Source organism: Podarcis muralis, chromosome 17 (assembly GCF_964188315.1).
Source record: "Podarcis muralis chromosome 17, rPodMur119.hap1.1, whole genome shotgun sequence".
NCBI classification, from domain to species: Eukaryota; Metazoa; Chordata; class Lepidosauria; order Squamata; family Lacertidae; genus Podarcis; species Podarcis muralis.
Window position 1 is genome coordinate 3,651,292 of NC_135671.1, and position 11,134 is coordinate 3,662,425.

The 11,134-nt window shown below is 48.4% G+C and overlaps 1 protein-coding gene across 1 annotated transcript; it reads right to left on the reverse strand.

The window, feature by feature from the left end:
- Positions 1-319: 319 nt before the first annotated feature.
- Positions 320-10,932, reverse strand: COPS7A (COP9 signalosome subunit 7A). The gene is made up of 8 exons (XM_028712594.2): positions 10,811-10,932; positions 8,961-9,171; positions 6,629-6,704; positions 5,256-5,344; positions 4,958-5,160; positions 2,828-2,933; positions 1,510-1,661; positions 320-937 (listed from the first exon to the last, which is right to left on the reverse strand). The coding sequence occupies exons 2-8, from the start codon at positions 9,120-9,122 to the stop codon at positions 898-900; spliced, it is 828 nt and encodes a 275-aa protein (XP_028568427.1). The 5' UTR covers positions 9,123-9,171; positions 10,811-10,932; the 3' UTR covers positions 320-897.
- Between the last annotated feature and the right edge of the window lie 202 nt (positions 10,933-11,134).

The window sequence follows — 11,134 nt, forward strand, 5'->3', positions numbered from 1 at the left end:
CATTTTTATTATGTATTTTGTGGTTTTATATCTTGATTTTATTCTGTGAACTGCCCTGAGACCCCTGGGTATTGGGCGGTATATAAGTCCAATAAATAATAATAATAATCCCACTAGTTGGTCACCAATGCAATAAAGTGCAAAGGGCAAGGCTTCTCTCTCCTGTGGCCCCAATCTTCCATTTCAAGCAGGACATGAAATAATTCCGTCCCATGCCAAAGGGAAATCTTAGCTCCACACACATCACCTCCCATCCTGTTTCCCCAAAAAGAGAAGGGTCTCCAGTGCAGTAATGAAATGAAACCAAAGTGAAGACAGCTCCTGTAGATATGTCCATAGATTTATTTCTTTAAATCGCTTTATATATTTATACTATTTTTTTCCAAAACAGTCCATCCGACACACTCACACACGCCCCTTACCCACCCCTGATCCCAGGAAAGCAAATGATTGAGATGTCAAGCTGCGTCCCGGCGCAAATGTCCCAGGATCTGCTTGCAGAACTAAAGTGGCTAACAGCTGCCAGATTCATTTCCACCCAGGCTTCCACCATATTCTGTTGGGTGCAAAGATAACTGAAACAGAGGTCACTTCATGGCTCTTTAAAATGCACCCCACACGAGGATGGGGACGGGGAGAGACAGAGAAGAGGGGAAGCAAAAGAAGAAGTCGTCGCAGGCAGAAAATAAGTGAGAAGGAATATGAGAGAGCAGCGGAAGGCGAGAATGGATGAAAGTATCAGGGGAGGAGCAAAACGGAAAGAACAAACTACATGCAAGGGGGGAGAGAGAAAGAGAGACTGGGAAAGGGGGAAGGGATTGCACAGAAAGACATCCAGGTTGGAGAAGAAAGCATCGCATGTGGGACATCTGCCGTCCTCCCCAGCCAAAGGTCCTGCTAGTTCGACTTGGACCAGATCTTTGCACTGCCTCGGAGCCTGCAGAGAAGGAAAAGGTGTTGGAATGAGCGCCGGCAGGAATTTTCGCCTAAATTAGGGATTTATAGACACTACGTGGTTAATGGGACGCGGGTGGCACTGTGGGTTAAACCACAGAGCCTCGGACTTGCCGATCAGAAGGTCGGCAGTTCGAATCCCCGCGACGGGATGAGCTCCCGTTGTTCAGTCCCTGCTCCTGCCAACCTAGCAGTTTGAAAGCACGTAAAAGTGCAAGTAGATAAATAGGTACCGCTCAGGCGGGAAGGTAAACGGCGTTTCCGTGCACTGCTCTGGTTCGCCAGAAGCGGCTTAGTCATGCTGGCCACATGACCCAGAAGCTGTACGCCGGCTCCCTCGGCCAATAAAGCGAGATGAGCACCGCAACCCCAGAGTCGGTCACGACTGAACCTAATGGTCAGGGTCCCTTTACCTTTTACGTGGTTAATAATCACCGAGCCCCAAGGTAAGGGAGTTGAACTGTAGGCAAAACACAAGAGGGGTGGGTGTCTCTCTGCTTTCCTAGCCCATGTGCAGAGAGAAGATGGCCAGCCTTGAACAGGATTCCACCTCACCCTTTGCCTTTGGAAGCCTTTTTGCTGGCCTGGCGCTGGTTGGTACCCGGAGCCGGTTCCCGGAGTTCAGAGAGATGCTGCTCAGGATCCTGGGATGTCGCTGCGGCGGCGGCTGCTGTCGTCACTTTAATTGTCTTCTTCAGATTTGCTACCTGCTGGGGCAAGAGGGCAGGGGAGTGCGGGGGGAAGAGAAACAAAGAGAACAAAATTAAAGTGCCCAAATTAAAGCAAACAAACAAGAGCATAGTTCATTACCCTGGAGGCAAAAAAATCCCATGTATGCACCAAGAATACAGGAAAGTTCTATCCTGGCAGCTCAGGGAGAAGGTAGCTAGGCAATGCCTCACCAGACTTAACTGAGGGACGTTATCTTCTCTCAACATCCCATCCAAGGTGTCCGATTTCTGATTTAGGAGGGATCTGTCTCTGCAAATGTTTCTACAGAGTTCTCTGGTGTCCTGCACAGTTTGCTGCAGGGACTTTCCATTTAAACTGAGGCTGCATATTTGTGCGTCATCTGATGTCATAATGATGTCAGATACTGATGATTAGGTTGTCAAAGTTGGCCCACAGGAGTGGGAATGATAAGGATATGGCCTGCCAAGCCGAGAAAGTCCCCCATCCCTGCTCTACATACACTTTATGACAGGTGAACTAATGCCAGTGTACTGGAAGAAGCAAAGATCACCAGGGTCGAAATGTTGATTCTTCAACATCAACTTCATGGGACTAGTCATGTTGTGCGGGTGCCTGATGATCATCTTCCACTACTCTATTCCCAACTTAAAAATGGAAGTGTAATGCCGGTGGTCAACAAAAGAGATTTAAAGACTGTCTCAAGGCAAGTCTAAAAAAATGTAGTATAAACACCGACAACTGGGAAACACTGGCCTGCAAGCACTCCAACTGGAGAACAGCCTTTACCAAAGGTGTCATGGGTTTTGAAGACACTCAAACTCAGGACGAAAGAGAGAAACACGCTAAGAGGAAGGCATGCTTGGCAAAACCCTCACCATGATCAACTCCTGCCTGGAAACGTATGTCCCCACTGTGGAAGGATGTGGGGATCCAGAATTGGCCTCCACAGTCACTTATGGACTCACTTTTGAAACCGTGTTTATGGAAGACAATCTTACTCGGCTACAAGTGATTGCCAAAGAAGAAGACGACAGAATTGCACCTCTGAGTTTAATTCATTTGGGGGAGAGTGTACCGTAGCCGCTCAGTGTTCCAGGACTATAAATGCAGCATAAAACCCTATGCTTCACCACCATGTTAGATACCACAGAGAAGCTCTACCTCAGTCCTGCTCGCTCACCTCACTCTCAATCTGCTGCTTGAGACCCAGCTGCTGCTCTTTGTGCTGATTAGCCCGGCTCACTTGTTCTTCGATGCTCGAAAGGACGACCTCACAGCCCTGGCACCTGTAAGAGGCAGGCAAAAGGTGAACAAGGCAGGACAGAGGCCTACAAAGCAGCCAGCAGGTGAACACCTGATGAGAGAAGCACAAAGGCTTAGAGAAGAAGGAGGAACACAGGCATCAAAATACAATTCTGTAGAATTATAGGAAGCAAAGAAGTGGGAAAGATGGCAGAAGAACATGGGATTTATCATACAGGGCTGCAATACATACATAAAAATGCCACCTTTTGCTTTTTAAAGGTTTCGTCAAGTAACATTTTTTATGGCCAAAAAATAAACATTGTAAAAATAAAATAAAAAAATGCCACCATTAGGTTCTGCCACGGCTAGGGCCAGGGTTATTTATGCCACAATCCCACTGAAAAAGCTCAGGGTGCAACCACCGAAATTCAGCTTCCGAAGTATCTCAGCTTTTAATTTAAAATAAACTACAAGCACACATACAAAGTTGTTAGCCCTTACTGCTATAGTGTAAGCTTTTACTGTGCAACCTTCCAGAGAACAAAAGGTTCACAAGATACAAATCCCACAATTAAAACGGAAACTTAAGCAATAAACATAGAATTCAGATATGCCAATGGGCTTGTCCGATATTGAAAGATCCCTGCAGCGGCTCACTGCCAAGTCTGAAATAGTTTTTGCTCAGGTTCCAGAGGCTGCCCAGGTACAGAAGGAACCCCTGTGGGTCACATAAACACCTGAAACTTGGCTTTCCTGAAATGAAATGGAACTGTAAGAGGGCTACAACAGCAGAAAGAAATTTGCTCAAGTAAAGAACAGCATAGCATGTAAAGCGGAAGGCCTTCCAACTCAGAAGCGCCACAAATACAAATTCACGGTGCAAATGTGACCCAGTGGTTCTTAGATATCATTGATTGTGACAGCTTGTATGGTGCAGAAGGGAAAGCAAAATGCCACAAAAGCTCATCTGATGAAAACAATAGCAGCCAAGTAAGAGGTTCTATTACACTCATATTTTCAGTACCAGCTGGGGGGGGGGGAAAGATTTTAAAATAATTATCAATAGGTGTTTTGGTTAAAGCCCAATCTCAAAAGTTTTAATATCAGCTTGTGGAGGAGCTGAGGATCTGCAGAGCCAAAGTAGGGTGCAAGGTACCTGATGACCCATACCATAACACAGTTTTGATCTGGGGTGTTTTTCTGATTCTTCAGCGTGGCGTTAAGTACATGGGCTGTAGTTAAGGGCAGCCCCATCCCTGCCCCAATCTAAGCTGCTGGAATACAGCATCAGCAAAAGGTAAGACTGGGTCCCTGGTATCTGAGGGCTGGCCCTTCTTCCACCTGCTAACAAGCAGTGCCAACAAGCTTTTGCTTTTTGTTTTGCAACCTGGGAATCGTCCCAGCTTTCCGTGGTTTTTTTTGGTCATACCTATTTCTGATCCTTGAAGTAAAGAGAACATACTGCTTTAAATGCATTGTTGTAGCTTTTTGTGGGGAACTAACAAAGGGAGATGTTCAGGAATTAAAAAGTTTGGTGTATGAAGCCACTTAGCCATTCTCACATCATAACACAAAACGCTTAGCAAAAGAAACACATGGTGGACACTGTGGAGCACCCAACAGTGTGGCTGGCGCCAAGGAGGAGGAGGAAGAAGAAGAAGAAGAAGAAGAAGAAGAAGAAGAGGAGGAGGAGTTTGGATTTGATATCCCGCCTTTCACTCCCCTTCAGGAGTCTCAAAGCAGCTAACATTCTCCTTTCCCTTCCTCCCCCACAACAAACACTCTGTGAGGTGAGTGGGGCTGAGAGACTTCAGAGAAGTGTGACTGGCCCAAGGTCACCCAGCAGCTGCATGTGGAGGAGCGGAGACGCAAACCCGGTTCCCCAGATTGCAAGTCCACCGCTCTTAACCACTACACCACACTGGCTCTGGAAGAAAGAGTTGCTATTGCTAGATTCCACCCTGCAATAAGGATTACGTCCAGTTCCTTCTGTCAGAAGAACTCAGTTACAGCCTGCCCCACTGGTCTGTGTCTGGCCCATGCAAGTTCACAGAGTCTTCCTTACCATTCCTGAAGGGTTCGAGTGATGGCGCTGAGTTCCTCCCTGCGGATGTCCCTCCCAATGCTGTAATCGACCTCTAATCGCTGGTTGCGTTGGTCCAGGCTCCCCCGCAGTACATCTGCGTACACGGCCTCAATCACCAAGTCCTCCAGCTGACGCACATTCTTCAGCTGGAGCTGCTCCAGCAGCACTGCGTACGGAATGCACTGTGGGCGGTGGTGGGGACACAAGCTGGCGTGAGGCGCAATCCCCCCCAAAGAATGAGGAGGACAGGCAATAGAACAAGAGGCACATAGATTACCTTGAGCTTGGAAGCCAACGTGACAACAGACAGATGGCGCAATTTGTTCTTCTGAGCCTCTGTTAACGGAGGCAGATTCCCGGCTTCGGCTGCTCTCGGGAGACAAGAAAGAATAGCTATTATCACAGCAGGTTCAATTCCCTCAAATCTTCATTGCCAGCTTTGTATTAGGTTCAACAGTCTCTTTCCATGCTCCATCTTTTTTCCAAATTTCTATTGCCCAGTACTTTATTTTTGGGTCAGTCTCAGAGGCCCTGCTCTCAAACTGCTAAGGTGGGTTCTCCCCTTCAGCAAGGGACAAGCATTTACATAAGCAGAACACATACATACACAGTGATTTCCCCCCCAACCATCCAGTAATCCTACACACACACACACACACACACACACACACACACACACACTTTTTGGGATATAGACCCTGAAAGCAACAAATCCAGAGCAGGCCAGCAAATCTAAATAAATGCAGCTTCTGCATTTCAGAACATCTACCCACCCCATTCAAATAATGTTTGATGTTATCGCTACCAGTAAAGGTAAAGGACCCTTGGACAGTGAAGTCCAGTCAAATGGGACTATGGGGTGCAGCACTTATCTCGCTTTCAGACCGAGGGAGCTGGCATTCGTCCACAGGCAGCTTTCTGGATCATATGGCCAGCATGACTAAACTGCTTCTGGCACAACAGAACACTGTGACGGAAGCCAGAGCGCACTGAAACGCTGTTTACCTTCCCACTGCAGTGGTACCTATTTATCTACTTGCACTGTTGTGCTTTCAAACTGCTAGGATGGCATGAGCTGGGACAGAGCAACGGGAGCTCACCCCGTCGCGGGGATTCGAACCGCCGACCTTCTGACCGGCAAGCCCAAGAGGCTCAGGAGTTTAGACCACAGTGTCACCCACATCTAACCACCCCATTCAAACAATATTTGCTGTTATTGCTACCACTCCAGAGCCTGTCCAAGAACTGAGAGCCATTCTGCTTATATGCAGCACAAGCCCACTGTACTTGGCCAGAAGCAGTAGATAAAGGAGTTGCAACAAAGAAGGGGAGGATACAAAAATGGAGACGACAGAGCAGATTAGCGAGATCACAAGCTATTGGACAACATCCACAATACTTCAATATCCAATGGCCCCATTTTGTATCCTCATCTCCTTTCTGATCTATAGAAATGTCACCCACATCCTTCTGCAATTCTTGATCCTAGGCAGGATTGGTCCTGAGCTGGTACACCCTGATTTAGGATAAAGGTTTTTATTTTATTTCTCCAGATCCCTTAACTGCATTGCCTCTGCTCTTGGTTTTCTATACCTTCCCTCACAATCACAAATGACAGTTCCTGTTTCCCAAGAACAAGAGAAAACATACCTAAGTAATCTGAGTATGTCCCATATGCAAAGACTGTGAGCAGGCGGAATACAGCGGAGAACTCACTGTCAGCTAGCTGAAGGAAAGTGGGAAGGGGGGCGGGGGGAGAAACACCAGTAGAAACATGTGAGAACTTACAAACTTTCTATTTGCTTACAAAATCCTTTCCAATCTGTCTCAAAGGGAGCACAAGTTTAATTGCTATTGAAACTGAATTTTGCCCTTGCTCTTTTATTACAAAGGATTCTTGCTCACAAAGGTTGTGAGCAGTGAATATTATGGGCCTGTCTCACGAACTTCCACGCCAGCTGGACAGCAACTTAGGCCAAGTTCTCAGGAATATGGTAAACCTCTGTATGGGCTGTACCACTCTAGACAAAGATGGGGGCTCACAAGATGTAGTGTCCCTACATACAATAATTTTACAATCCCTGTATGCAGAGAACTAGATGCTAGGCAGAAGAGTTCTAGCATGGTCTTCTCTTAGAAATGCCAGTTTTCTGTCATTTACTGACATATGTCTCTACTGCGGCCCAGAATAATCCATTCAAAGGTCTACCACCTCAATGAGAACCATGTCAGCGTGTGTTTGTTGCACACTCCTCACAACTTTCCTCATCTTAAAGGTAAAGGTAAAGGGACCCCTGACCATTAGGTCCAGTCGTGACTGACTCTGGAGTTGTGGCACTCATCTCACTTTATTGGCCGAGGGAGCCGGTGTACAGCTTCCGGATCATGTGGCCAGCATGACTAAGCCGCTTCTGGCGAACCAGAGCAGCGCATGGAAACGCCATTTACCTTCCCGCCAGGTAAGGTAAAGGTAAAGGTACCCCTGCCCGTACGGGCCAGTCTTGACAGACTCTAGGGTTGTGCGCCCATCTCACTCAAGAGGCCAGGGGCCAGCGCTGTCCGGAGACACTTCCGGGTCACGTGGCCAGCGTGACATCGCTGCTCTGGCGAGCCAGAGCCACACACGGAAACGCCGTTTACCTTCCCGCTAGTAAGTGGTCCCTATTTATCTACTTGCACCCGGAGGTGCTTTCAAACTGCTAGGTTGGCAGGCGCTGGGACCGAACAACGGGAGCGCACCCCGCCGCGGGGATTCGAACTGCCGACCTTTCGATCGGCAAACCCTAGGCGCTGAGGCTTTTACCCACAGCGCCACCCGCCTTCCCGCCAGAGCGGTACCTATTTATCTACTTGCACTTTGACATGCTTTCAAACTGCTAGGTTGGCAGGAGCAGGGACCGAGCAACGGGAGCTCACCCCATCGCCGGGATTCGAACTACCGACCTTCTGATCGGCAAGTCCTAGGCTCTGTGGTTTAACCCACAGCGCCACCCGTGTTCCTCATCTTGGCTGGCTGTATTTTAGAGGTGCTCAAATTGCAACTTTTTGTAGTTGAGAAAATGCAATCCCTGCTCAGCCAGAAAGCTTACTGGATGACTGTCACTCAGCCTAGCCTACTACACAGGAAAATGTGATAAATTTATAATCTAGCCAGATTTTCTAGAAGGTTGGGAGGGTGAAGAGCAGAATACCTATTTTTCCTCCCTGCCACTACAGCAAGCTTTTCGTACTATGTTTTAGGATTCTGTGCTGCTGTCATTGAAAAGTATTTAAAGGAACACTGTATGACAGCTTAGGAAAATGTTATACTGGCAATGGCTTCCATATCGACTTCTCTGGCAAATGACCCCTAAATACCAGTTATGGACCTTCTAAGCACTGCAGAGGATACACCATGTAGAGCACTAGCTAGTCCTCACCATAATTCTTGCAAACTAATAGCATGCCAGGGAAGACACACTAGCCCTCCCTTAACGCCACCCATCGTGAGGGAAAATCAGCAGCCCTACAGGGAAGCTTGTGTGCCATTACTGATGACTTCATTCCAGAATCCCAGGTGGCTTTCAGGAACCCCAGGGCTCCACAAATGCCATATGAAACGCGCCTACACATAGCATGTTTTCTTCCATCATTATGGGGAAAGGCCCATAATCCCCATTCATTACTACACGCCAGTTTGTAGCAGATAGTCAGCGAGAAACCTGCTGAAGCTGCTCATTTAAACCTAGCGCAGAAATAAAGTTGTCAGGTGGTGTGAAACACTGAAACCCTGCTTTGTAGGGGAAATGTGTGAGGTATATAAAAAAATAGATAGGTAGATAGATAGTGCTATGTCAGGGCTGAGAGAGGCTGCCTTGCCTACCCTAAATAGAGGTATGAGGGTTTACTTCAATTTGGGGGGAAGGGAGTGGATTCCTTCATCTACCTGCTTAGAGAACCGTAAGGTTCCCTAGGCCTTCGTCTCCCACATCTCAGAGCTCACCTCGCGAACGTTGGGCATGTCCAGCAGTTCCCCAAAGACGTAAATGCCAGGGGCTTCGAGCACTTGATGAATGAGGCTGGCCAGGGCAGCTCCACGGGCAGATTTCGCCAGCAGCAGGAACTGCTCCTGGTTCTGCCCCGTCACCTTCACCTCAGCTGCCATGATGTCACCAAGTCAGCCTGCTTCAGGGCCAGACCGCAGCCTCCACAAGCTAAAGGAAGGAGCAAGTTGGACAGCTGAAGCTTTCCCTCCCATTCTTTCCCCGGAACAAAAAACCCACGTTAAACATGTACAGTGGTACCTTGGTTTGCAAACAGTCTGGTTTGCATACATTTTGGATTACAAACACGTCAAACCTGGAAGTGCGTGTCCCAGTTTGCAAACTTTTTTTGGATTACAACCCATTTTTTGGGGGGGGGGGTTATAAACAAAAAAATTTTGGAGGCCCCATTGGCGAAAGCGTGCCATGGGCTACAACCTGTTTTGGTTTACAAACGGACCTCCAGAACGGATTATGGTTGTAAACCAAGGTACCACTGTACATTTACACAGAATAAATAGGAACACAGAATTGTACCAAGACTAGTGAAGTGAGGTGAGAGAATATAATTCTCTGCTAGAAAATTATCCAGAGAATATTCTCCACAAACTGTAAATTCTAATGTAAGAACCAGTTTTACAACCCACCTTTAAAAAATCTAGTAAATAATAAGTCAAGCTCATATAAACAGAAGCTGGACGGTAGAATTTTTTTTGTTAACTCCTTAACAATCCAGGTAGCCAAAGAAGGCTGCATTCCTAACCCGATCCCACCCATGTCCCACTTATTTGGGAGCAAGGCCCGCTGAATTCACTCGGGCTTACTTCTGAGTAGACATGGTTAGGGCTATGCTGCTGTTTACAAAGGCAGCAAAACCCTGCCAACTCAGGGCTGTGTGTAAGGTGATAAAGAGCACGGGGAAGATCCATTTGGGTATGCAGGGCCTGTTGCAGGGAAAGGAAAGGTAGGTGGTGAGGGGGGGGGGGAGAAAGTGGGGAATGGGGGGCGATGCAGGAAGGCACCAGCAGGATCAGCGCAAAGAACCTGAGGGATGAAACAGGTGGTAGAAAGGGAGGTCCACCACCAGCTTTTCAGGCATAGCTGTCAACTTTTCCCTTTTCTTACTATTCGGAATACAGTGGTACCTCGGGTTAAGTACTTAATTCATTTCGGAGGTCCGTACTTAACCTGAAACTGTTCTTAACCAGAAGCACCACTTCTGCTAATGGGGCCTCCCGCTGCTGCTGGAGCCCAATTTCTGTTCTTATCCTGAAGCAAAGTTCTTAACCTGAAGCACTATTTCTAGGTTAGCGGAATGTGTAACCTGAAGCGTCTGTAACCCGAGGTACCACTGTAAGGGACTTTCCCTTTAAAAAAAAGGGAAACGTTGACAGCTATGTTTTCAGGTGAGCGGGCCAGGGCCTGTCCAATACCTTTTGGTGCCTGGGGTGGACCCCAAAAATGGTGCTCCACTTCCCCAATAAGGAAAAAGGGGCGAGGGAAAACTACATTAAGGACAAGGTGGGGGGGGGGAGAATGACTTGGGGGTCTGCTGCCCCTGTGGATCCTGTCGCCTGAGGCGCTCGCCTCACCCTGCCTCGTGTGTGGGCCAGCCCTGAATAAATAAAGGTCAAGATCCGGATCTGCTGCCCCTGTGGATCCTCCTGCCTGAGATCCCCTCTCCTCTCGCTTCCTGGGTGGGCCGGCCCTAGCAGTGGGGGGCCCAGACCCACCTCCCTCTCTCAGGTCTCCTCCACCCCCCCCCACCCCCCAGGCAGAGGAGACAACCGCTTGCCAGGCCGCTCCCTACCTGAGGACTTTCCCTTCCCCGCTGCTGGGGAGACCCTCTCTGCCAAGAGACAGACCACTTCCGGGTTGGCGGCGTCACAGCTGCCCTCCAGGCCACGCCTCCTCGCGCCGCCGCCTCATTGGCCAGCTCTTCTCTTGGCCACGCCTCTCTTTTCCCTCTGCGGCGGAGTCGCTTTCCGAGCGGCGAGGTCACCTCTATAAAGTGGCTTCGGCCGTGAGTCTATGTTTGCTTTCGTTTGGGCGGGAAATCGCTCGAAGATTTTTCCTCACGCTTGAATAAGGGCCGTTTGCCTGAGGGAAAGTCCTGTCCAGCCAAGATCATATT